The following is a 26,991-nucleotide window of genomic DNA, read 5'->3' as shown; positions in this document are numbered from 1 at the left end:
CTGGCCTTGCTGCTCATGCTGCTTTGGATGCAGCCCAGGACACATTTGGCTTTCGGGACTGCGAGTGCCCTTGGCTGGGCACCTGCCCTTGCATCCCCAAGTCCTTCTCCCCAGGGCTGCTCTGATCTGTTCATTCCCAGCCCGTGTTGGTGCTGGGGCTTGCCCTGTCCCAGGTGCAGCACCTTGCACTTGGTCTTGGTAAGCCTCCTGAGATTCCCATGGGCCCTCTTCTTGAGCTTGTCCAGGTCCCTTTTGGACAGCATCCCATCCTTTAGGTGTGTCAGCTGCACCACTCAGTTTGGTGCCATCTGCAGACGTCTTCAGAGAGCTATCAATCCCTTTGTCTGTGTCATTAATGAAGATAATAAATAACATGATCCCAGTATGGATCCTGAGGGACACTGCTTGTCATTGAGGTTCTTTTGGGACTGTGAGCCATTAATTACTATCCTCTGCATGCTACTGTTCAGCAATTCTCATATCCACCAGCAATGAGTCCACCCATCAAATCCCTTTCTCCAATTTAGAGAGAAGGATGTTGTGGAGGACTGTGTTAAAAGGCTTTACAGAAGCCCAGATAAATGCCATCTGATTCCTTTGTCCACTGATGTTGTCATGTTACTGGATGATGAGTTGCCTGCCTACACCTGGTGAGCTAACACAATGGTTTTTCTCCTACAACCACTGGCCTGTGGAACTGCACAATGCCCATTGTGTAAGAAGGAGAACCGGAAGTTCACCAGCCCCAGTACCTTGCCAGCTTGGCTATGTCAGCTGTAACATTGGTGTCCCTGACCACTATGGACTACCAGAGAAATCCCCAGGACAGAAGAATATATGTATAAAGCAAGGGGAAAATGCTTAAATGATAATGGGTAAATTATTATCATATGTATTTTTACTCTGGGACAATCAATGAATATGTATGTAAAATACAGTGTATAATCAGAAACTTTGCTATACTCAGCATGCAAGAGTGTAGGAGGAGCTACTGCCTTGTGCATCTGGCCAAATAAAGAATGCCTGCTTCTTAATGCTACCTTGCTGTTAAAGAGTTTGTTATTTTATTGAATTTTTGGCAGCAGTCACTCCATCATTGCAGGTGTGCAAACTGTCCATCTGATGTGCAAGAATTTTCACACAGGCATAGGAGACATGACAGAGGTAGTTTTTTTCTCCATTTGGGAAGAATGTTGTGGAGTTCCAGAAGGGTTTCCTACAATAGCTGTGAGGGTAGAGGTTGGTTATAAGCACATGGCTCTGATGTTTTTCAACATGATATGTGTTTGATCTTTGCACAATTAAAGTAAGCTTTAATTCATTCTGTTTATCTTAAGTGAGAGAACTATTTGTCACTGTTTAAATCCAATTGCAAGAACCTGCTGGTTGTATAGAAATAGCAAAATTCAGTGAATAGATACTTTGGTTAGGAAGTCAGGCTACAGACTTCTTCAACTGGAGAAGTTTAGGATAATTACACTGCTAGATAGTAAGTGAAAGAAAGTTTCTCTGATACAAAATTATATTTTCAGCCACATATGGAAGAAAAGCTAGTGAAAACTGTTTCTCTGTGATGTTCTTTGTTGACTGTAATTAGCTGACTTGTGAAGTGAGTGTGAATTTTTGAGCATTCTGTAGAACTCAAAAGATGTTTCACCTGCTCATATGCTTTCTTAAAGAGTCTTTAAGTACTACCAAAAACAGTGTCTTAGATATAAGCTCTAGTTGCTAAAATACATGTTTTCATTTAAAACCAATGATCAACAAACTATTAATATGTGGAAATGGAAGTGCAAAGCAGTCTCTGATTTCCTCTTAGACTGCAAATCATACATGATTTGAAACTTTTCAGGGATTTTGTGACTTAAGATTCCAAGAACTTTATGCTTGTAGCATTTTTACTGGTAAATTAATAGGAAGGCTCTTCTACAGTAGGTAGTATGAAGCTTTCATAAAGTACTTACTGCATGTGCTGATGGTGCTGTGAGGATTAAAGAAAATATCACAGAAATAAAGCAGCTAACTAAGGAGAATTCCTATTTTATTTGAAAATATTTAAGTAATAAATTAGTGAAGTGATAATAATATTCTGTCAGTGTTCTTCTCTTTTTTTTAAGTTGCTGATTTTGCTCTATACTAAGAAGAAAAATAGGCTTTTCTTTGTATTTCTAAGTTCTTACTAATAATATTGTAACTTTAGAAGCTGTGCATAAGAAGTTATTTTTAATGCTTTTTTTCCCCCCAGTACTTATAGTTACGCTGTTTGTCTTCATGCTCTCATGCACATTTTTCATTTCTGTTATGTCCCTAATTTGCTATTGTGGTATCAATGTAACTTGTTTTTGGTGCGTTTTTTTTCTACTACTGGTCCAGTTTAGCACTTAGTTAAATTTTTCTATGAGTAAGTTTTATTGTGCAGGTATCTCCAGTACACTTTTTTTTTTTTTCTTTTTTCCTGGATTACTAATAGAAGAGTTGAAAGGAAGAGCTTAATTAAGAGCTGATTGTCATAAAAACCAAGGTAATTTCCTCAAAGGTTTGAAGGTGTTTCTTTTTAATTACTTTACAATAAGTAGTTGTTCCCTGGCTTTCATTTCATGTGCTCTCCTTGCAAAAAGTATTAAATATCATCAGGCTTGAGTAAGTTGAAAGACCTCCTTGCTGCCCACAAACTATCAAAATGGTTACCCTTTTCTTTATCCTTGTTCTTTGCATTAGTCATCCCTAGCTTTCAGTTCGGGTCCTGTTCTTCCCCCTCCCCTGTGCTTTGCTAGCCTTGGTGCCACCAGGTTTTTGGGTGTCTTTAGTTGAGATAGATACTTCTTGCATAATCCTTGAGTAAGACAACCTGCCTTTCATCTGTGTTCCCCAGCCATGGGAAAATAAAGGTCTACCAAACCTATTATATGATGTCCACAAAAAATCTTTCACACAGTTTACAGGTGCTCTTGATGCCAAATTGATTTTTGCCTTTTTCTTTCTTTTATATATTTTTTATATTCTTTACACATATATTTATAGCCCTGTAGCCTATCATAATATTTGTAGCTAGCATTCTACTTACTCTATTAGACAGAAAGACAAAATAAATTACCCAGTGGCTCCAGCCTGGGGATCCAGGGTTAGATTTTTGGGGATGCCAAGGTTGAAACTAGCTCTCTGAGATCATAAACGAAGTTTAGTTACTGTCTAAAGTGGGGGAATTCAAAGAAGGTTGAATGGGGAGGAAATTACCTTACCACTTGCATCTCTAATTGGGGATTTTTGTCAGATATGCTAATTTGCTAAACATAAAAGTTGTATACGTGTTATGCTATATGTGCATCTTCAGTGTTTTCCACCTGACGAATTGTGCATCTAAGGATCCTTATAAAGGTAACCCTTTTTTATCATCTAACTGTGTCTGGCTCACGATTTTAGGATGAGTGAAAAGGTATCACTCTCACTGTTCAGATTCTTCTTATTTCCTTCCTGACTTACCACCATATTTTCTTAATTTCATTAGCTAAGAGTTGCTTAAAATAATGATATGGGATTTTACTTACCTGGTTACTGAGTGTTTGCCCTTTGAGATGTGTTGGTTCCTCTGGGTATGTAAATACTGAAAGCTAATAATGTGCTAGTGGTTTTCTTGCAGCACATGTAGGTTTTAATGATCCTTAACTCCTACATATATTAAAAATATAAAATGTGTTAAATACATTGCACCCTGTGGACCAAGTACGGATGACATACAATTATTCTGATCACACAGATGAAGTCCATCTTGTTTTTAAATGAAGATTTGACAGAATTTATTAAATTATAAAATATTTATACACTGCAGATAAAAGCCTGTAATTTCATCATTTCTTGTTATTAATATCTTTAAAGGCTACATTTAATCTAGAACACTGTTCCACTTGTTGATGACATTTATGTTAGTCAGTTTATGTGAGAAAACATATATCATCAGGAAAAGGTTTTAGTTGTGAAAAATGTTAATGGTGCCTGTGCATAAATCTAGGAGTAAAGTGATCATTTTTTTATTTAGAAAAACCTAGAATTTATTAAACTGTTCTTTCTGTAATTAAAACTTAAGACTTCATGTAGACTAAGGTAAGCTATTTTATATATTTTCAGTTCTGCATGAAATGATGCCAACTTTTTGTTTAGTTTAATCATGTTTCTTTTTACAGTTTAATTCATATTGAGTGGCCCTGACACCTTTCACTTTTGTGTGGAGCAACTGATTAGTAGAGCCATTGTTACATAGCTTTAATAATTTGAAAAATGATGTATATCAAATAATGTGAAGACTGAGTTTTAGCTCCTGAAACACTTTGAGTTGTCCACTTTATAATAATTATAGTTTATAATAATTTTTAATAATCAATATAGTTATAATAATTGATTGCAAGATTATTAAGCTAGTTAATTAAATATGTATTTTTTTACTAATTTTTCACTCATTACATAAAAGCTTGTTTTGATTATTTTGCTATTGCTTGTGATGCTTAGAGGCGAATCCTGTTACCTGCTACGTAGATTTTCTTTTGGCTGAAAAAGTAGTGGAAATAACAGAGTATTTTAGAGGACTACACCTTTAGTTTGCTTTTTTTTTTTTTGTGAACTATTGTTTATCTGTAGCTTGGATGTATATATTTTTGAAAACAAAATGTGGAAGAGTGAGATTTATTCCACATTTATGCATTTGTTTTATGACAGTGATGTTTTTGAGAAAGTAATCCATGTTAAAAAATGAGCCTTACTGAAGAGACAGACAGAAACTTGCTAGTCATTTTAATATATATTCTTGAAATGAAGTTTTTAACCATCCTGGAAGTTTATTGGATCAATAATAAAAATAATGAAAACCATGGTTAAATCGATTTGGGGAAATTAAAAGTGCATATCTAATGTAAGTTCCTGCTTCTACATCTCTCACAGTTTGCATAATAAGCAACAGTAGGCATACCCTATTTAAGCAAATGTATAGAGCTTTGGACCCACAATCTGGTAATTTAATTGAAATAAGGGAACATTAAAACTTACAAGGAATGCTTATGTTTTCTTTAAAACAATACTATTTTGCAGCTTACATAATGAGGAATGTGAGTTACTGCAGAAGAGCAATAAATCAGAATTGGATGCTGTTTTAGGTCTGAAATGGAAACTTCTTCAAGCTAAAAAAGAAAATTTGGACTTGACTATTCAACACAATCAAGAAGTAAGGACTTCTTTTTTATTTGCCTTATTTTACTCTTGGAATAAATGTCATCTTGTTTCATTGAAGTAGTATTTTCAGATGGTGGATCAAAAGCATAGTCCGTAACTGGAAAATATGAAGAAAGGTGTCACTGTACAGACCTCTCATATCTGTTCATAGATACTTTAAGCACCTCTGCTGTCATTGTTAATAGTTAAAGGTATGGTAGTTAACTAGAGCGCTTCTCAACAGCAAAATGCAGAAGAATCTTGTGCCCCCTGAGCTCAATGTAAGAGTTTGTTTGTTTGTTTGTTTGTTTGTTTGTTTGTTTCTTTTCTTTCTTTTCTTTCTTTCTATCCAGATAGTTCCATTTTTTGCAATGACACCACGGTTGGTAGCCAGTGGGAAAATAACAATGTAACTGAAGCACAAGAAAAAGTCATTGTGGGCGAAACAGGCATCTCTTAATCTGGGTACATACCCAGATAATAAATGTACATGCAACAACAAACTTGTTTTGTTGGCTGTGTCAGATGAGCAGAATTGCTACCTACAGTAGTAATAATACTTCTTCAGAACATAGTTTAAACTAGATTATCGACTACCAGATTGTGGGAAGCAAATGTGGGAAGTGTGCCTAGCAGCAATATACTGAAACTGATTGCAAGTCAGCACCCACCTTTTCTTGTATGTGTTAGTGGGGGAACTGATATTCAGACTAAAGAAAAGATTAATTGAGTATATTCTTAATGCTACTTAATTTCAGTACTAGTTAGCTGCAACAACATCAAGGAAATCCTTTGTAATGTGGGTGATTTCCCATGTATGAAGTTCTCATTAAGAAGAATACTGATACTTCGTAGGTGTTCTGAAGGAATATGTATTTTCTTTCCATCTTCTTGTGTTGAAATATCTTGAATGTGGTTTTCTGACTCCAGTTTTTGGCAGCAAAGATCGTTTCTCAGACTGTATAAGATCCCTTTTGGAAGTGTTTTCTATTCTTAGTTTGTTGTGAGATGGCATTAAAGACATCTGTTTGACTACTGAGCACTATTGGACTGAATTTTATGCTTGTATGTATATTTGTGAGTTACTAGATGTCTGATAGTCTAGTATCCCAAAATGACTGTTCTGACTGTTTCTAGAAAGTTGTCTAGAATATAATGTTTCTCTTATGGCATTTTTTTCTTCCGAGACGCAGGAAGATGACAGTAATATGTGGTAAATTTTTTTAAGGTAGTTTTATTTTTTTTAAAAATGGAGGGGAATGTTTAAGGCACATGAAATTCATCTAGGAAAAGGATCAGTTCACAAAAACCAGTGGGGTATCAAAATGTGCATAAATATGCAGTTGGAAGATTGTATTTCAATTCAAGTGGAATAAGATGTCAGTTGTGAATGTGATTCCAAGTACCTTTTAAAAGTATTCTGTAGGTGTATTTCTGTAACATGTTGCATTTCTTCAAGAGAACATTGTTAGCAATTTTGTGAAATTTATTTTCTAGGTCTCCAACTATGAAAAACAGATAATCAAATTACGTTCAGAATTTGAGAGAGGAGAGGCCATTCGACAAGGTCTGGAGTATGAATTGGCAGTTGCCAGAAAAGGTGCCCATCTGAAAATAAGTACCGCAGAAGAAGAATTAAGTGATGCAAAAAACAAACTTGTGGAACTGCAAGGTAGGTTTCAAAGAAGTAAAAATGGAATAAAGGCTAAGTCTGTTTTATGTCATTAAGGTAAGTTGGAAGCACTGACTTAATTAAATTTTCTAGTTTGTTGCTTTTTTTTTTTTTTAATCTGTCTTGTATTCCCATATCTTATCCATTTGCTTTTGAAAACCTCTAAGAGTTCATGAAACTCTTACTGTCTCATGTGGGGATTAGAACTAACTGGCTAGGCTAACCCTTCCAACCCTTCTTTCTTCTTGTCCATCAACTTCTGTTATTTCTTCCTTCAGTGCTGTCTGTGTATGAAACTGTAATTATGGTGGCCATCTTCACATCCAGGTTATCCCTGTGCCCAGTAGTTCTTCCTTTTCCATTTCAGAGGGAAATAAAAAACCAGAAGAAAAAAGAATAGGAAAAATTAACTCCTACTCATTTGTTTGCACTATGTCCAGCAGCTTTTTTCTAGAAGTTCTCATCATATGTGTACTTCCTTTTATCTTTTCAAATGTTTCAAGCTTTTTATTATTCATGTCTGGTTTATTTTCTTCTCGTTGTTTTTGTTTCTTTTTTTTAAAGTAATGTGTGTTGTGACAATAGTATGTTGAAGGGAAGGTTTTTATGTAGACTTTTTATTTCCTGCTACTTTTGTATTCAGAAACTCAGATTTCCTTTTTACTCCTCAAACAGAGAGATTTCTCATTCTTACAAGGAAATGAGGTGCATGTTTAGTTACCTAAACTTCTGTATCTGTTTAATCTAGTACAGGAGATGTATCTGTGAGTTTGATGAGCTGTTGATATTCAGTGAAGAGTTCGGAGTACTCCTCGAAGATTTTCACTTTCAAAAAACAAAAACAGAGTCTGGATCTTGCTAGTACCTAAAGTAACAAGTATTTTTAAGATGTTTGGAAAGATGAACTTTCACTCCTTTGGAGAACACATGAGTAATCAAAAATCTTAGGGATTGCAAACACATGAAAAATAATGAATCTTAAGGATTGTAATCTGGAAGAAGGCATTTTTTCCCCTTTGGAAATTTCCCTGTGATTACAAATGGAAGATCTGAAATGCTAGTTTCTCACCTAGAGCAAAGTCCTGCTTCTTTCCATGTGTGCTGGTTTCCTTGCCAGTATAAGAGTCATGCTATGCAGGTACTAAGAGGCAGGACCCAAGAGGGACTGATGCTGATGGAACCACAGCACTTAGTCTGCTGGGCTGCCTGTCACTTTCCTGAATGGACTGGGCTATGAGGCTGTGGTGAGGGGACTGAAGTGCAAAAAGGGGATAGGAGATGCTTTACAGAGGCAAAGGATGTCTTCTTAAATGCACATGTGTGTTGGTTTCTTTCAATACCATAGTCAGTAATTTGCAGTCTGTCAATTGACAACAAATTCCATTGGCTGAAATTTCTCAAACTTTTTATGTCTCTGAGAAGTGCCATAGAAACCAAATTATAATTTTGCTGCTTAATTTTTTAGCAATTAGTAATTTTCTGCTTCTTTTCCTTTGCCAGTTGGAGCCTTTCTCACTTCACATGTTTTGGTGTGTTTTGGTATGACCCCAGCATAGCGCCTCAGACAGAATGCTTCATTAGTGCCTTGTACCCTTCAGTGTTTGCTTCAGAATTTTTTCTGCTGTTCTTTTTCAGGGTTGATTTTCTGCCATCTGGCAGTCCATTCCTGTCATTGTGTCCACTGATTCTCTGTGTCATCTTAATGTGCTCTCTTCAATTCATTCTTTTCTGATTAGGAAGAAATGTCAGAAAACTGGGATGGATTTGAAATAAAATCCTGTTGCAAAGTGCTGATGATTTAGATGCCAGTGCAGGTAGTTGTATTCAGTAAAATGAAAAACTGTTGTGAAATATTTTCTCCTATAAAGGTTATGAAGGTTATGCTTATGGGTTCTAAAGGTTTCTGTGACATTTAAGCTTTACAGAAGTCTGTATAAAATGTTCCCCATCTCAGGTCATTTATGGGCTGAAGATTTAGATGTCTTGAGGAGCAGTTAACCCAACCTACCTTAGGTTTATCTACAGACTCTTTCATGGAAGAGGTGCCTATCTTTACTGTCATTTAAACTGAGCTCAAATTTAATTTATACAGACTAATGCCTATATCAAAAATGAAATATAATTTCAGATTATTTGCCAGATTATTTGGAAATAATATGGCGAAATGTAGTAATCTGAAATTAAGTCCTCCATTCTATAAAGATATAATTTCACAGAATCACAGAATACGCTGATTTGGAAGGGACCTGCAAAGAATTATCTCGGGTTTTTATCCTTTTCCAAGAGAAAAAATTGTTTTAATTTTAAAAATCTGTCAAATATTCCTATATTTTTGTAGGAAAGATGTGATAGAACACAAAATTTGCGGGTTTCTTCTTAGTGAAGTTGGGGCTCTCCAGTGCTGGAGAGTTAATGTTGCAGTGTTCCACTGGGTATCAAAATACACAGAAGAACTGGTGATCATTATGTGTTTGGGGTTTTTTTCTGGATATGTTTTGCCATGCTGCTTCTACCTTTTTTTTTCTCTTTTTCTGTAAACAATAGTACTCAATGAAAACCTTCAGCAGAAAGTGACAGAGACTGAGGAAACATTTCATAATGCTCAACAGAAGTGGGAAGAAGAACAGCAAAGACTTGCAAAGGCGAAGGATGATATCAGCAGAATTTATAACAATGAATATGTATTCCTTCTTAAAGAAAGAAACGAAGTAGAAACTATTTTACTGGTATGGTGTATTAATAGTTGGAAAGTTGCATGAGATAATGGCTGGAACTTTTTTGGTGTGAAGTGTGTAGTGGTTTGAGGTCTTTCTGATGTAGGAAAAAGTCCCCCCAGTAGCTAAATGCTGCAGAGTATTTCTGAAGAACAAGCCTTATTAAGTTACACTTGGTGTGTCACAGTCTTTCTTGCTTTAAAGAAATGTGTTAGGGCTGATTTTGATGGTAAATGCCTAAATCAAGTTACCAGTGCACAGTCCATTTGCACTGTCATGTGATACTGAGTCAGTAAAATTGTGACACCTAGCAACCACTGATTCAATTTCCGTATTACTTCCCCCAGTATGACATCCAATAGCCTGTGAATATGAAAACAGTTTGTATAATATGAAGACCACATACTTTCAGGGAACCTGAACAGTGATGATGGGATTTTGAGCTGTGCATTGTGTGTTACTCACTTCATACCGCGTAAGAAAAGTAAGCATTGTTGGAAATTAGATAAAAATCATCTAATACTAAGAGATGACATTATAATCTGTTCTAGAGTGTGGGGTTTTGTTATTTAGTAATTAATTTAATCATATTTCCAGATTTATACTGATATTTATATATCCTCTGGGTGTTATATGTGTAAAAAGTAATAAAATACAAACTTATTTTTATACCTTTTTTAGACAGTCAAGCTATTTAAAACTGAAATATGTTTAGAAGAAATCATGTACCATTATGGTGTGGAAGTGCTGAGTGAACATACCTAACTTTTGCCTGCTCCACAGGGACACAAGCAATTACACCAGTTTACTTCAATTATAATTTTGTCTTTTTAAATTGCAAGTTCCATATGTTGTATCTTACCTATGTAAGAATACTAGTTGATGAAAAACCAGAATGTATTCAGCTGTAGTTATTCTTCATAAAAAGAAGTGTATGCAGAAGCTCTCTCTGTTAGGGCTGATAGACATTTGAATTGCGTGATGTATGCAGAGAACAGACTGCTGCTAAAAGAATAATTTTTTAATATATTTCCCTCCTTTGTAGTCCCTTCTAAGATGTGACAGACTTGTCTGAGTTGGGATGGGCATTAGTCAAGCAGTAGAAAATTTTCTGGTTACTTTCTTCCCAGCTGGTCAGCTCCAAGCCTGGGACAGTACCAGTCTTCCCAAATGGTACTAAATTTACTTGGCAGCTTGATAGCCTGATTCTGACAGCAAATCTACATGTTATGTTATGTTATGTTATGTTATGTTATGTTATGTTATGTTATGTTATGTTATGTTATGTTATGTTATGTTATGTTATGTTATGTTATGTTATGTTATGTTATGTTATGTTATGTTATGTTATGTTATGTTATGTTATGTTATGTTATGTTATGTTATGTTATGTTCTGTTCTGTTATGTTATGTTATGTTCTGTTCTGTTATGTTATGTTATGTTCATGTTCTGTTATGTTATGTTATGTTATGTTATGTTATGGTGCTGTTGCTCAGATGCTGTATGGCACCTGTAGGAGCAGCTCGCCCAACAAAACAGAATTCAGGGGCAGAGACGCTTCCTGAATTATGTACATTTCATAGGTACTGACTCTTCAGCTGTTTGAAGGCAAGATCTATAAGGAGTGGTGTGGTAATGACACCCAGGTAGTGTGTGGATAAATAGTGTTTCTGTACATCAACTGCAAAAGGAGTTACATTGTGCTGTTTGTCTTAATGATGAAGAGACCTGATGGTGGAAAAGGATCCACTGATTTGAATTTTCTTTGAATGAAGGATAAAAAGGAAATTCCCTCATTCCCTCAATAATTTTGTCGACATGTTGAACAGTACTTTGAGAGACTAATTGGGAGAACTGTAAAGGTATAGTTAAAAAAAAAAAAGAGAAAGAGGAGATTTCGTAGGGGAATATGTTAATTCATTAACAGGTGATACCCTAAGGTCCTTCTCAAACCAACAGAAACATGAGTCAGTTTTCATTCAAAGTCAATGCTTGAAAAACTGAGGTTGGGTTTAGGCTATGAGGAAACTTACTCTTAGACACATTTTTCTTATTAAGTTGCCAGGTAAAGCATGGTAAGAGTGGTGTTTTGGCTCTGTGTTCTGATTAACAGTAGACTGACTTAAGCTGAGGAGGGTTTGGAAGGGACTTTTCATCTCTTATGTATGGAGTTTACAAGTATTATTCAGTGCGTTTAATACTATATGAAAATAACAATGTTTTAAGAAGTGTACTATACTCTTAGAAGTGATGTTTATCCTCAGATGAAAAGGAACAGTGGGTTGCTCAAGTCGTTGTATTCTCTGTCAATGTATGTTGATTTGGAAGTGGAAGGTGATTTGTAGAAGCAGGGTTTTTGTTGGAAGATTGTACTAAAGCTATATAATTGTTCTCTCCTAAAGTATGTGATTCACTACTAGATAACTACCAGTGTGCTTTGAATAGTAAAATTTTTGGATTGAGTTCAATTGCAAATAGTTCAATTTTTCTGCTTTGTTTTTGTAGCGTTCCGTTGCCTATTACCCTAGTTATAGTTACATATAGTTGTAAAATTCCAAGAAATAAAAAAATACATACATTAATGTTAAATCTGGACTTGACTATCTTAGTTGTTTGAAAGCTTAACTGATTTGACTTGACAGATAAATATTAGATGGGTTTGTAAACTAAAGCTTCAAATGTGTTCCCATCTTTAGTGTTGTGTATTTAGAGTCCAATTTTAAATAATTAATAATTATTTTGAGTTATGAGATAAAAGCTACATAAAGTGGTCTTAATAGGTATGAAGAAGTAAGATTCTAAACATGCATGGCAAATCCTGGTTCTAAACCTGCACTTTGTGAACTACATGTCTGAATTTAGCTATGAAAATGCTGAGGTAAGCATAGAAATGAAGTCAGTTTAATCTACTAAAATGTGTCTCTATGATATGGAGTTAAAGTAGTCCTCTCTGCTTTCTAACAGAGAAAGTTTTGTGTTGCGCTATATTGAGTGTGCTTAGCATTGTGTTTGGTACATGGTAAAAGATGTTGGAGTTCAATAGTAAGTGCAATAGCATCATCTTGTGGTGAGTCAGAATACAGTATTCCTTCACAGAAGCACTCAGTTTTTCCTTGGACTTTTTGTGAAATTGTGTTGTTTATACACACTCTGAACCAACCGACCAGCCATGGTTTTGATAAGCAAATATGTCTAGTGAGTGTGTGTGTCATGCAGATACATATGTATGTATAAAGGTGTTTCTTTTTTAGCATGGTGAAGTCTGTTTCTTGCTGAACCTTCCAAGTGCAGGTAACTGCTTGAACAGTCTGACACAGTTATACCATATCTGAAAAGTTCAGAGACTTCAAGAGTCTGAAGTCATGTTGACTTGTTTAACATCCTTGATGTACTATTCATGTCAGTTTTTTAAAGTCTTGATGAAGTATTTTTCCAGGAAGCTATATATTACTTATTTCATATGCACTTTTCACAGCTCACGTTTGTTAATATGTGGAAGCTAAATCTGAAGAGAAATATTTCTATATCTTTCCAATATAGAGAAGATGATAGCTTTAAATTTGAGTAAAAGTAATTTTTTTTTTTGCAAGCTGATGGGCAGAAATCTCTCCATTGTTTTGGTATTACAGGCAAAGTTAGAAGATCACCTTAAATTTAATCCATATCCAGGCAGACTGTTTTTGAAATATTTTGATTTACTGAGGTTCCTGTTTTTTAATTCAGTTGTTTCACAGGCATGCTCCTTTTTATCTTTTCAGACAATGCGAAGAAATCATGCCATAGTGCCTCTACATGAAAAAAGAGAAAATTAATTAAAGTTTTCAGTGACAATTTGGTATTAATGGAGTGGCACTTGGTGTTAATAAGGAAGTCATGAATCCCTTAGTGTCATGTTTAAGAGGCCAAAACTTTCTACCTTCAGTCATGAAGAACTTCTAAAATTTGTTTTAAACTTTGGAAAAGACTCATATTTCTTTGATCTTCATGTATAAACATGGTTCTGTCAAATTTCAATCTTCTGAACAATAGTTCTTTATTAATAATTCATTTTCTTTTCCTTCTCTTCCCTGCTTTGCAGATGCCTTATGATTAGTAATTTTCAGGAACAAGATTATGTTATGTAAGAGTAATAGCAGAATTTGTAGACCAACTGGTTTATTTTCACAAAATGTCTCTTGCCATGATAAATGATAGGAATAAATGAACAGAAGGACTTAGGATAATCTTTCTGTGTTTTGTGGAGAAAGTAATTGGCTTTCAAAAGGTCTTCCAGCTAAGTCACTGGATTTGTAACTTGTTTCTGATGCTAGTTATGGAAAAGCTTACTCCTGTCCACTAGACCAAAGCTATTCTTTTTTAAGGCCTCTGGAATCCCCAGCTTAAATATGCACTAGGCTACTGGGGGCTCATTATTTGGCTACTTTCCTCCCTGTCTGGTGTGGCACGAATGAGAATTTTGTAGTAGTGACTCCACAGAGCTGCTGAGTCCAATAGTGTTACACCAACGTGTATCTTGGTTCAATTTCCAAAAGCAAAAACTGGGGGGGGGGACACACAGCTTAGTTATTTTATCTTTCCAAGAAATTCATAGTTCATGTAACTAATTTTATAATTCAGTTTCTGAGAAAAGTCCTCAGAATAGCAGAAATTAAGAATATTTATTCTATGGGAGTAACTTTCGACATGTCTGATTATTTGATTTGAAGTTCTGACAGAATAATAACAAACTTCTAAATAGAACTTCTGTCATTTCATAAAATGCATTTAACTGTTTCCCTCTCCATCACTGCCACTGAGCTTCAAGAGAGAACAGATTGGAGGAGCAGCCTTGTACTTCTTTAGAGAAAAATTTCCTGTGGAGAATTGGCTCTGATTTTATTATTACTGCAGAAGGTCATGTTTGTTGTGAGTTGTGAGCCAACATGTTATCTGGTGGTGAATGAGGAATGTTTGTTGTTAGGTAAATGCTTGACATGTGCCGATGTGTTAGATTTTATTAGCCTGTTCTGATGCATTCTTTCCTGTTTTGAACCTTCTGCTTTATCTTAGCAAAAGTAACTCTTAATGCTTTATTTCTTTTCTAGGAGCTGAATAATGAACTTCAAAATATGCGCAAGAAATTGAGAGATGTGGAGGTGGAGCACAGCGGCTGTAATGAGATGCTGAGATGCCAGGCCAATGATCTTAAATGCAGCACTGAACGAGAGAAGAGACTTTTAAAGGAACTTGAAGTAAGGTTTTTCGACTATTGCTATTAGTCTCAACAAGCACTGACATTGAGCAATTTCATTTTTGAGGCATGGAACCTTCCAGTTAGGCTGGAATTCTGTGTACTTGATGAACAAAATATTGAACATCTGTTTTGCAGAAATGGCTGAACAGGTGAATGCCACTTCTATTATGAGCTTGGCTTGAGACTTGCATTTAAACAGGAGACAGGAAAAGGTTTATATAAGGGTGAAAACAAGGCTAACTTCAGGAAATCTAAAGTCTTAATTTGTCTGTCTTCTTATATGTTTGGTTTAATGGATTTCTGGTGGAGAATCTGCTGGAGCTGCAAAAATTGTCAGATGATGTGCTAGGTGAGGGAGTACAATATTGAAAGATCACAATGGTCTTAGAGCAGCCTCCTCCTGGAGTTACTTACTAGAATTAGGTTACTGCAGGTTTAGGTTTCCTCTCTGTTGAGTGACACCCATGGCTGAGAAGTCTCTAGTCTTTGGAGAATAATATCTTGTAAATAGGCTCTTTACACTAACCAGTTAGTTTCCTCCTAAGTTTCAATATTTTGTTTGTCAACTGATAGGTTTTGTAGTAGTTATGTTATATGTTCATACAGTCTGGACTAAGATTTTCTTGGTAGAATATTTGATATTGCAGAAAACCCTATTGAATGGACAATTCTTTATCCTGATGTATGTTTTCTACCGAGGGCATCTTTAAATATTTTCCACAATGAATTTAAAAGGACTGTCACTTCTTAAATATTGAAACCTTAAAGGAATAAGTGACATAGTTTTCAGCTGTTGTTTTTTTTTATTGTTGTTTTTCTCTTAAGGCAAAAGAAATGTTTTAAGGGCTGATTTTTAGGTAGGTAGAGTCCTGCATTAAAGATTAAGCACTAAAGAAAATTCCTACAGGGAAGATCAAAGCTCATCAACTAAAAACACTGACTTATTGACTAACAAGGTAGACCTTTGTGCCCTCAAAGAATTCTACAGAAAATCTATTGTCATGTATTTTCAGCTGCACTTATTGGCCTAAGTGGAATTGCCTTCAGTTGGAATGTGTTGCACACTGTGAAGTTCCAATAGCCCTTTTAAAAAGCACCAAGTTTTGCTTCCCTGTACTTGAGTAAGGACGCTTCTTATGACCTCATGGCTTTTTGTATACTAGCAGAGAAGTAATGAGCTTAAAGGAGGAGGAGAAAGGCAGCAAATAATTTATCTTTTAAAATAATTTTATTGAATATACCCACCAACTGTAAATTTGAAAAGAAAGGATGCAGTTCCTTGAAAATATACAATTGCTACACCCTAATGATGGTCTTATTAGGAAAATGGTACCTACTAACCATAATCAGAAATTTTTTTTTGCTTCTAAATTTTTGTTACTATTTTAACTTTCTGAATATCTTAATAATGTAAGAAGGCATACTCAGTCTGCAGAAAAATGAGTTTCTTGTTACTTATTGATAAGGAAATTAAGCAGTGATTAAGGAAAAGTATGTGATGAAATCTCTTGCATTTAAAAGTTAAAGAAAATTAGCACAAGTCTTTGAATCAAAGAAAACCAGACTAGGTTAGACTTCAATACATATCCTGTTGGCAGCTTGCATCTCACTCTACCATCTTAGAAGTAAATTGCATATGTGTAATTATCTGAAAGGACCTACAGTAACCTCGTAGATGGTTACCATCTACCACTAGATTCTACCACTTCCCTGGGCAGGGAAGGAGGTAGCCTCCTCCTACACTTTGCAACCCTTGCCATAAGGAATTTTTTCCATAATATCCATTCTAAACTTCCATTGGTACAAGTTGGGGCCATTTCCTCTCATTCTGTCACTTGTTACCTGTGAAAAGAGACTGTCTCTCACCTGGCTACAGCGTCCTTTCAGGCAGTAAGTTGTAGAGTGTGGTAAGGTCACCCCTGAGCCTCCTTTTCTTCAGTCTAAACACTACCAGCTCCTTCAGCTGCTCCTCACAGGACTTGTGCTCCAGACCCTTCACCAGTTGGTTGCCCTGCTTTGCACATTCTCCAGCACCTCAGTGTCCTTCCTGAATTGAGAGCCCCAGAATTAAACACAGGATTGGAGGTTTAGCCTCACCAGTGCTGGGTAGAGGGGATTAAGCCCTGCCCTGCTCCTGCTGGCCACACTGTTGCTGGTACAGGTCAGGATGCCATTGTCCTTCTTGGCCACCTGGGCACTGCTGGCTCATGTTCAGCCACTGCCACCAGCACCCTCAGGTCCTTTTCTGCTGGGCCACTTCCCAGTCACTCTGCCCCAGCCTGTGGCGCTGCCTGGGGTTGTTGTGGCCAAAGAGCAGAACTCAGCTCTTGGCCTTGTTGAATGTCATGGTGCTGGTCTTGGCCCATCTCTCCAGCCATTCCAGCTCCCTCTGCAGAGCCTTCCCACCCTACAGCAAATGGATACTCCAACCCAACTTGGTGTCATTCACAAATGCAAGCGGATTTAATCCCCTCATCCAGATCACCAATAAAGATAGTAAACAAGACTGACCCCAAACACTGATCCCTGGGGAGCCTCACTGGTGCCAGCTGGATGTACCTCCATTCCCACCACTCTGTGGACCTGGCCATCCATCCTGTTCTTTACCTAGCAAGCAGTGTACCCATTCACACCATAAGCAGCAAGTTTCTCTAGGAGTACACTGTGGAAATGGTGTCAAAGCCTTCATTAAAGACTAGGTGTATATCATCTACAACATCCTTCCTCCACTAAGTGCATCATGATACCAGTAGCCAAGCTGAATTTCCAGTCAGATATAGAGGTCTTAAAGTAGTACACCCCAGACAGAATGGTCTACATTTTTTGATAGTAGATCTGTATTTTTTAATCTCACTTCATAGAATTTTTAGCTTATAGAAGCTGGTAGATATAGGATGCGAATCTTCAATTTCCATGCTGAGTACCTCATGTTAATGATCATTTGGTTAGCAAGTATGTACTAAGTTCTTGATGATGAGAAGAAACTTCTTAAGGTGATTGTGTGAGGAGTAGTGTACTTCTACTTCAACTGCAATCTTAGAATATTTAATTATATGCTACTTCTTGAAAAGCAGTGGAGATTAATGTTTTCTGGAGTTCACAAATCTGTTCTTTTGCTACCCTCTGCTGGACATAAGGAGAAATCCATGGGAAAATACTTGAGCTTTGGTAATGGAGGGAAATGTTAAATTTAATTTTTTTTTCTTTTAGTACAATGACACTTGTATGAAGAATTTTATCCAACAGAGTGTTATATATCCAAAAAAAAAAGGAGGGGGGGCAGGCAAAAAGCCTGCCTGCCCCCACCTTTTTTTTTTTTGTGTGTTTTGTTTTTTTCTTATCCAAGTATTAGTCTGGTTTTATCCTTTAGTGATTACTCTGATCATGGTCAAAAAGAGGAAATTCTAGTTTTCAGAGTTAGAAATTAGGAGAAAGAATAATGGCAACTATTCTGTGGACTTTTCAGTTGAAAGATAGCTGTTGCTGCACCATCTAACCTGCCAGCTTTCCAGTTTGCAGTGATACCAATGCTGCATAGATATGGAGTGCTTCTGAAGTAAAAAACACACTGTGCCAGAAAAATTGAGATTGAGAACCTCAGATATCATTCTGCGTCTTTAGCCTGAGAATTCAGTAGCCAATTAAATTATTGATCTATTGCTATTGAACTCATCAAGATAATACTATTTATGATTATCAATTTTCCAGAACCAGTGTCTTTTATTTTAACTTTTAGCTCAATTGCTAATGAGGATTCTTGGGACATACTTGAAAAAGACAAGACAAGAAAACTTGTCATATGAAAGTAATGTTTCTTATGATGTATTCAGCCAAAAAGTGGGTGGGAAAGTGGTTTCGCAACTAGAATGTGCACTTTACCACAGGAAAGAAAATTATTAGTTTACACATTTCAAACTCTTTGTCTTGCTCCTATAAATGAAATGATTTTCTGTTATTTCTTAATGTGTTTGAGGCTGCCAACTCTTAGTAAGCTGAAGCTCAAGGTCTCTCAATTTTTTTAAGTCTTCCTTGTGAGGCTTGAAAAATGTTCCATAACTTGGTCTGTTTAATTTCTGAGGCTGAGTATATTGTCATATTTCTGAGATTTCTAGTTTCCATTTAAAGACTATTCCCATAGCTTTCACATTGCCTTTTTTACTTCCCTTGCCTCCTCTATGTATATTGACATGTGGTGCTAAACATGTATGCTTGTATTAGCTTGGTAATGCTGCTATGATGCAAAGAGGACTTGGGCAATGGTTAATATCTGTATTTGTTTGAAGTATATGTATGTGCAATACTTGAAGGCTGTGGGCTTATTTCTCACTCTCTCTGTGTTAGTGAAACATGAAATTTAGATCACAACCAAAAACAGCTTATCCCTACTTAATCTTATGCTTTCTAGAGTGTCCACAATGAAAAACTGTCATCCAGGAATTCTAGAAGATGTGACTGTCATATATTAGTTACTACATGCTTAGTACGTAGTATACTTACGTGTGTGTACATATATATATATAAATATATATATATATCCAAAGAGGTATACTTTCTCTAGATAAAAATATATAGTGCCATATACTTAAAGGATTCTAAGCATCGCAGGTTTTGTAATGGAACTCTTTGGTGGCTCTGAAGTTATATTTCTTGAGTGATAAGCTTTCTGACAGAATGATTTCTTCAAAGTATTTGACAGTGTACCATACAACATCCTTGTCTCTAAAATGGCGAGACATGGATTTGATGACTGCAACACTTGGTACATAAGGAATTGGCTGGATAACTCTCAAAGGGTTATGGTCAGTGGCTTGATGTCCAAGTGGAGAGCAGTCATCAACCAGGGATTGATATTGGGACCAGTGCTTTTTAATATCTTTGTCAGTGACGTGGACAGTGGGATCAAGTGCACCCACAGCAGATTTGCTGACAGCATTGAGCTGTGTGGGACAGTTGACACACTGGAAGGCAGGGATGCCATTCAGGGGGACCTTGCTAGTTTTTTTTACCCTTTCTTTAACCTGAAGTCAAGCATATAGTTTATCTTGTACCTCCCATGCCAGTGTAATTGTTTATCCAGTGTCGTGCAAGTCAAGCATGCCTATTCTGTCACACAAATTTCTCTAAACCTTAAGTACAGGAAATATACGTAGTAATAATAATACTTAATAAGTGCGGGTCATCCACATTGTCAGGCTGAAAAAACATTTACTTCAGTGGTTTAGAATTGCTGGTATTTAAGTATCTTTATAGTTACTAAAGGTTGTTTATTTTCTGGACAGGAGATGGCTCCACCTTACCATGATCAAGGAGTATCAGCATTTCTAACGCTAGGTGGAAGTGGTCAGCACATCTCCCATAGAAGTATTTAGACCCCCTGGTTTGAGCTTTGAGCTGTAGGGAAATGCTTTTAAGTAGGAAAAAGATCTGAGTCTGAATATGGAAACACACAAACAGAATGGTTGAATGGTGATCCAGGTATGAGGTACATGTGTGTCCTCTTCATGTAAAAATGTCTTGGCTGACCATTTCACATAGTGGTTGGACCTAAACCCTCGAGAAGTGTAAATATCCTTATAAATGAAAAATCTTGCAGAAGGAGTTTAAATATTTAGCAGAAAAGAGAAAATTACTTCCATCACTGTATCTAAGCTTAGTAAGTGTTGCAAAATATATCATTCTGTTTTTCCCCCCTACTGTTTGCTTATCTGATAACGGGTACTTTTTTTTTCTGTAGATCTAATGTAGAATGTCTAATAGCAAATGTGGTGTTGATCCACATGTCATGTAGAATCTTTCAGTTTGGAGTACAACAGTAGTCACAAATATTGCAGCACTTCAAGAAAGTGTGAGGGACAAAAAACTGGAAGCCGCAAAGGACAGTTTGGAAAATGGTGTTGCAAACTGTAAGCTTAAAGAAGATGTCTCCACATTAGCAATGATATACAATGTGACAAGGAAAAAAGTGATTGAACATTAAGAGATTAAACATGAAGCATGTTTGCTCACAAGTTTGAATGCTGACATTGAATTTTTCTGGATCACTTTTATTTATTGTTTCTCAAAAGTCAAAATTTTCTCTGTACTATCATGGAAACTGATCCCAGCTATCTTTGTTCTTTGTGACAGATGAGTAATGCAATGATTGACTCTCACAATTAACAGACAAGTATCATGGAGCTAGGTTAAGAAAAGTTTTATCGATTTATAGTTATGTTTTACCCCCATGCATTGTTATCAAGGGACAGCCGGGGTTGAGATATTTGTGAAGGTCTGCTTGTCACTATGGCAACAGCTAGCCTCCAAACAGGATTTGAAGAAGTAAACTCCACCACTGCACAGCAAAGAAGGAGTCAATGGACAGAATTTTGGGAGAGGCAAAAGGGTTAGAAGGTGAAACCTCCATTGTGTGGTTGAGCACATGGTGGGAAAAATCCTTTGCTCCCGGCACCATGATAGTTTCTCCATTCAGTCTTCTGTTGTATTTTTGATAAGGTTCGGTAAACCTGCCTAAATTTATGAAAAGTGTGTAACTATTTCTCACATTCTTTAAATTAAGGCTGAAATCAATCGGCTTGAATATCTAAGGAAACTTCAGAAATTCCATGAGTTTGTGCCTGTTATCTTTAGTAAGATGTCTGCCTTCATATGTCTTGTTAGGTGCACATTAAAGTTAGAAGTGACGGAATCTTTTTGAATAATCAATGTTGTCTCTGTTGGATGAGCAAACACTTTGTAATCAGTGGAGAACTCACTTTTTGGTCCGTCTTTGAGATGGATTTGGACCTGACAAGAAGCTTTCTGTGTTAAACTAGTATGTATGCCCTTTTGACTCCCAGGTACAAGTCTATGATCTGGATATCTGTGGTGTGCTTTTCACACAGCTTCTTCTTTTTCTTCTTTGTAAGAAAATTTTGTAAAATTTTCAGACATATGATTCATAAGGATACTGAATACTCTCATCTTTATTGTGATTCAAAGAGGTTTGCCTGTCTAATGGGTTTCTGATGCCAGTGACTTTCTGTTTGTCAGACAGGAAAACAAAACTCCTTCCTATTTCTCTTTTTGGACCTTTTACCATGGTTTTACAGGTTAGACTCCTTCCTGACATTTTTCTTCTACTCACAGAATGTGTAATAGATTCTTCTCACTGGTGGAGTATGCAGCTTCTCACTGTGAAGGGAAGTGCATATAGGTATTAGCTGAGCCTGTTTGAACCTTTATCAACAAAATAGAATAGATTTTCTATATGGCATTTTGTTGCAGCTGTGATCTTCCCAACTGAGTCTTCAGATGCAGCTTTAAATACAGGTGCAAGTTCTATGGCTGATGTGCAGATAGACTGAAATACCAAGATTCTTTTCCTTAGAGCAAATCTAAATTTCTTTCTATTAATAATTCTGTATTGATTAGATGTGCTTAAGCGGTAGTGGCTGGTTTAATGTCTGTCATGAAGTTTGGGGTTTTTTTCTGACTAATTTCTCAATTATTTGCTGGCATCTGACTTGGTTTAAATTTGCTGGAACTATGGTGAGCCATAAGCTTTAGCAAGGTAGTCATAGAGCAGACGAAAAAGAATATTCAGTGCTCCACCAACAGCATCTACATGACTTCCTCAATTCACATCTGTACTTTTTCTGCAGGCTCTTTTAAGCAACCAGTCTTCTGGGTAGAGTATATAGACTGGTAAAATAAGGTTAAGGTTTGTCTGAGTAATCTTCTGAGACTTTTGGAAAGAACACAGTTTGCTCTTCATCTTTGGCTTCTAATAAAGCAAAAAATTAGTGGTAGTTTTGTCAGATCTCTAACAGTGTCTTATCTTGAATAAAAAGATTTGTTTTTTTCCCAGGGTCTTTGATTTTTGGAGTTGCTGTGAACTAATGTAAGCAAGACTGTAAAACTTCTGAGGCAAAGCTTTAAAGAATCAAACTCTAGAAGAAGAGAAACATCAAATGCAAAAGAAGAGGGCATTGCTGTGTTTAACTTTAGGAAGAAACACCAGTGTTGAAAAAGTAACTTTTTTCATGGTTTTATATAGGGATATAAACTTACATGTCAAAGTTTGATTTCTGGTTTCTAATACAGCTTTTCTGTGTATGATATCTTGAACCTATTTGAATGCTTTACATTGGATTCCTGTCAGGAACATCTGGCTCTTCTTTGGTTATGAAGATCATAACTCTTTTCCAGTAGGCTAGACATACTGTTTTGTTTGTGGAAAGGAGCTGTTTCTCTTATTTCAGAGTTCATCAGAGATGTCTGTGCCTGAAATGCTAAATTTTGCCAGTGTTTTTTTTTTTTAATAGGCATGCTAATTCTACAAGATAATTCTTCAGTGACTTGAGGCAATGCAAGCAAAGACAACATCTACAAATGTTACTGTTTAAATGGAATTGCTCCTACTTCAGACATCAAAAGAGTGATATATTGGTACTTCTTACAGATGTCTGCCTGCTCCTGCCTTCTTCATGTACTGTCCCTGTATTTTCTTAGGACTGAGGCTTCTATACCTCTCTGATTTTGTGTTTCCTCTGGACCATGTGGCTTGTCCTTGCATTTAGTGTTCATCATGTTAGCTCAAGAAGACAGAATTTTCTTTTGAAGAACTATACCAGCGGCTGATACGTGTATATTCTGATTGGGAGAATCTTGTTATTTCAGTTTTTAATTCTTACCAACGACATCATTCAAGCTATTATTTGTTATTTCAGTTTTATTTTTCATCTTGAGACTGAAAAAACCTAAGAGTTTCAGGGGCTTCCATTTGAGAGGATAAGTTAACCATTTTGATGGTGTTTTGCATCTCTACTTTCAGCTGGAGTGAGGCTGTGATGAAGGCATAGTTAGGTGTTCAGGAAATAAAATAAGACTTAGAAGTCAAATTCAGTGCAGAGCTTGTGAATTAGTATGTTGTGCCTGAAAACTTTATTCTCAGAATCACTGTTTTTCAGTGTTTGCTGTGAGAATAGACACTTAAGCCAGCCAAAATAGTGATTTTGCTCTTTATATGCAGTGAAATATTCTCAGTGAAGCTTCCATTTCTTCATTTAATTTTTTAAAAAATTACATATTCCTCTCTGAATGTTGTAATTAATACCTTCCTTACTGTTTTCTTTGTCTTCTGTCAAATTGAAAATATAATTATTTTTAGACAGACTTTTGAATGTTTTTTTGAATTAGAAAAGAAGTGAAATCCATATCACTTGTATTTATTATGGACTTTTAATAGGCTGGCAGTATTTTTGAGTTAAACTATCCTATTAACAGATGTTCATCTTGGGAGGATGCTAAGGAGTCCTTCAAAACTGGGGCAGGACATAGTTTGCTAATTCTCTGTTAAGGGCAAAGTGGATTAGGAGCTAATGTTTGGAAGGAATAATACCTAGAGAATATAAAGGGTCTTAATCAAGCTATTTGTCGCAGTCATAGAATGGGTAAGGTGGGAAGGGACCACAGAGGTCATCTGGTCCAACCCCCCTGTTCAACCAGGGTCATCCTAGAGCACATAGCACAGGATTGTGTCCAGACAGTTCTTGAGTGTCTTCAGTGAAGGGGACTCCACAACCCTTCTGTTCAATCTGTTCCAGTGCTTGGTCATTGCACAAAAAGTTCTTCCTTATGTTCAGGTGGAGCTTCCTATGTATCAGTTTGTGCCCATTGCTTTTTGTCCTGTTGCTTGGCACTGCTGAGCAGAGCCTGGATCCATCCACTGACACCCTCCCTTCAGATACTCACGGACATGGATGAGGTCCCCTCTCAGTCATCTCTGCTCAAGGCTGAGCTGGCCCAGCTCCCTCAGCCTTTCCTCCCAAGAGAGATGTTCCTGTCCCCCCATCATCTTTGTCACCTCCACTGGACCAGCTCCAGCAGCTCTGTGTCTCCCTTGTCCTGAGGAGCCCAGAACTGGACACAGCACTCCAGATGTGCCTCACCAGGGCTGATAAAGGGGCAGGATCACCTCCCACACCTTGCTGGCACTGCTCTTCCCAGTGCATCCCAGGACACCATTGGCCTTCTTGGCCACCAGGTCACACTGCTGGCTCATGGACAGCTTGCTCTCTGCCAGGAACCCCAGGTCCTTCTCCTCAGAGCTGCTTTCCAGCAGGTCAGAGCCAGCCTGTGCTGGTGCCTGGGGTTCTTCCTCCCCACGTGCAGGACCCTGCATGTGCCTTTGCTGAATTTCAGACAGTTCTTCCCTGCCCCTCTCTCCCCCCTCTGAAGGGCAGCACGGCCCTCTGGGGTATCGGCCACTGCTCCCAGCTCTGTGCCATCCATCAGTGAGCTGGCTGAGGGGGCACTGCCCCTTCATCCAAGGCACTGATGGAGAAGTTAAACAATACCAGGCCCACTCTTGAATCTGGGCAGTCACCACTCGTGACAGGCCTCCAATCAGACCTTGTGCCACTCATAACAATCCTCTGGGTTCAGACAGTTCCCAGTTCACCTCTGTGTCCCCTCATCCAGGCCCACTTCCTAGTTTGTCCACAAGATGTTGACAGTGTTGAAAGCCTTGCTGAAGTGGAGGTAAAGAGTACCAATTGCTCTTCCCTCATCCATCCAGGTAGCTGTCCCATCATAGAAGGCAATCCGATTGTCTAAGCATGATTTCCCTTTGCTTAATCCATGCCGACTTCTCTGATCACTTTCTTGTTCTCCATGTTGTGATAGGGATGGTATCCAGAAGGAGGCACTCCACTTTTCCAGGGATTGAGGTGAGGCCTGACTGGCCAGTAGTTCCTTGGGATATTCTTACCATTTTTGAAGACACTCTTAATTAAGAGAATAATCTTAGCAGTGTGAAAATATAGTAGCGGTGTTTGTGATTTTTTAAAATTAGGTATGTTAAGCAGATAAATTTTTGAAGAATCTTCCTTGTGCATCATTTCATCTCTTTTATGAAAATTGTAGATGTTCTATTGATACCTCAATGTATTTAAGGACATACAGATTATATTTATGTTGCCTCAAGTGAGCAAATAGTGGGGCAATAGGAAGAATATTTAACTTGGTTTATTTGCTTTCTGACCCTAGCTGATTATAAAAAATGCTGCAATAACATAATACTACATCAATTTACTTAACTAAATAGAAAATATTAATTTAATAATCCTTATATGTAAAAAATGTTGTTTTATGTGTTTCTTGGTATGAGTTGTCACAGTTCCAAAGAAATTCAGATATATCAGATTAGTGTATGGAATCACAATATGCTTAATGAGTTGACTAAACCTGGTGTCATATTGTCTTCTCTCTAAACTTAAATATCCTGAAAATGTATTTTTAGGCAGCTGCAGTGAGAACAAAGAAACTGGAAGAAGACATTGAAGCAGAGAGAGCAGCACATTTAGCATCCAATTTCACTTCAGAGATCATCCAGGTAAACTTTTTGTTAAATATTTCATGGAAGTTTGCAGTAAAACAGTTGAGGAAGTTGTGAAATAACTAATACCCAATTATATGAAGAGCACTTGCTCCAGTGAAAAACCTAAATAGATTTATTATAATAAGTGTCCAAAATCATAAAAAATATATAAATAAATATATATATAGGTACAGAATAGAAGAGTATCTGCTTTTCAGGGAACTTTAAAGTTATTAGAATAAATAATAAAATAAGATGTCATATTTGTAATTTTGAGAATTCCCACTCCTATTTAAAAAATTAGGGAAAAGGAAATGTTTCACAATAGTTAAGCACTATCCTAGTGTTTAAATATGCTTCCTGTATCTTCTGAATGGCTACTTAAAGGAATTTGGCGACATTTGCATACATGCGACTTATCTAGGAGTTGAGAGAATAATGCAACCTGAAACTGCAGTTTCAAACACAATTTCTTAGAGGACATTTCAGCTTCAAAATTATGATACTCACAGTTAGCAGTGAAGATTGATTATATGAATAAATCTAGTATATATACTTGGATGTTAATTTTTTGTATCTGTATCACACAGCATTGGACTCAGTAAAAAAAATATGGTTTAGTAAAAAGAAGTTTGAAAGAAACTAAATTGAGATTTCTTAGTTTGTTAACGAATATGATATTACTTACTGGACCTCTGAAAAACTAAGCAAAAAAGAAGGGAATTTGATATCTTTTTTTCCCCTGTTTTCTGAAATAAGCATTGCTGTTCTTCAGTCAGTTACTTTCTTATTTTCATGATCTTCTGTATGTGCAGG

The 26,991-nt window shown here is 36.7% G+C and overlaps 1 protein-coding gene across 5 annotated transcripts in view; it reads left to right on the top strand.

The window, feature by feature from the left end:
* Positions 1-26,991, top strand: part of CCDC171 (coiled-coil domain containing 171) — a 166,056-nt gene that overhangs the window by 6,832 nt on the left and 132,233 nt on the right. For 4 of the 5 annotated variants that reach the window (XM_050986505.1, XM_050986506.1, XM_018918358.3 and 1 more), the window contains exons 3-7: positions 5,077-5,209; positions 6,694-6,868; positions 9,413-9,594; positions 14,668-14,814; positions 26,098-26,190. In XM_050986505.1, the coding sequence (XP_050842462.1) occupies positions 5,077-5,209; positions 6,694-6,868; positions 9,413-9,594; positions 14,668-14,814; positions 26,098-26,190 (730 nt within the window). Of the gene's footprint in view, positions 1-5,076; positions 5,210-6,693; positions 6,869-9,412; positions 9,595-14,667; positions 14,815-26,097; positions 26,191-26,991 lie in introns of those variants that run through there. The other variant, XM_050986507.1, reaches the window with a different exon arrangement.

The sequence above is a fragment of the Serinus canaria genome, chromosome Z, assembly GCF_022539315.1.
Source record: "Serinus canaria isolate serCan28SL12 chromosome Z, serCan2020, whole genome shotgun sequence".
NCBI classification, from domain to species: domain Eukaryota; kingdom Metazoa; phylum Chordata; class Aves; order Passeriformes; family Fringillidae; genus Serinus; species Serinus canaria.
The sequence above is the reverse complement of the archived record's forward strand: the minus strand, read 5'-3'. Positions and strand labels throughout refer to the sequence as shown.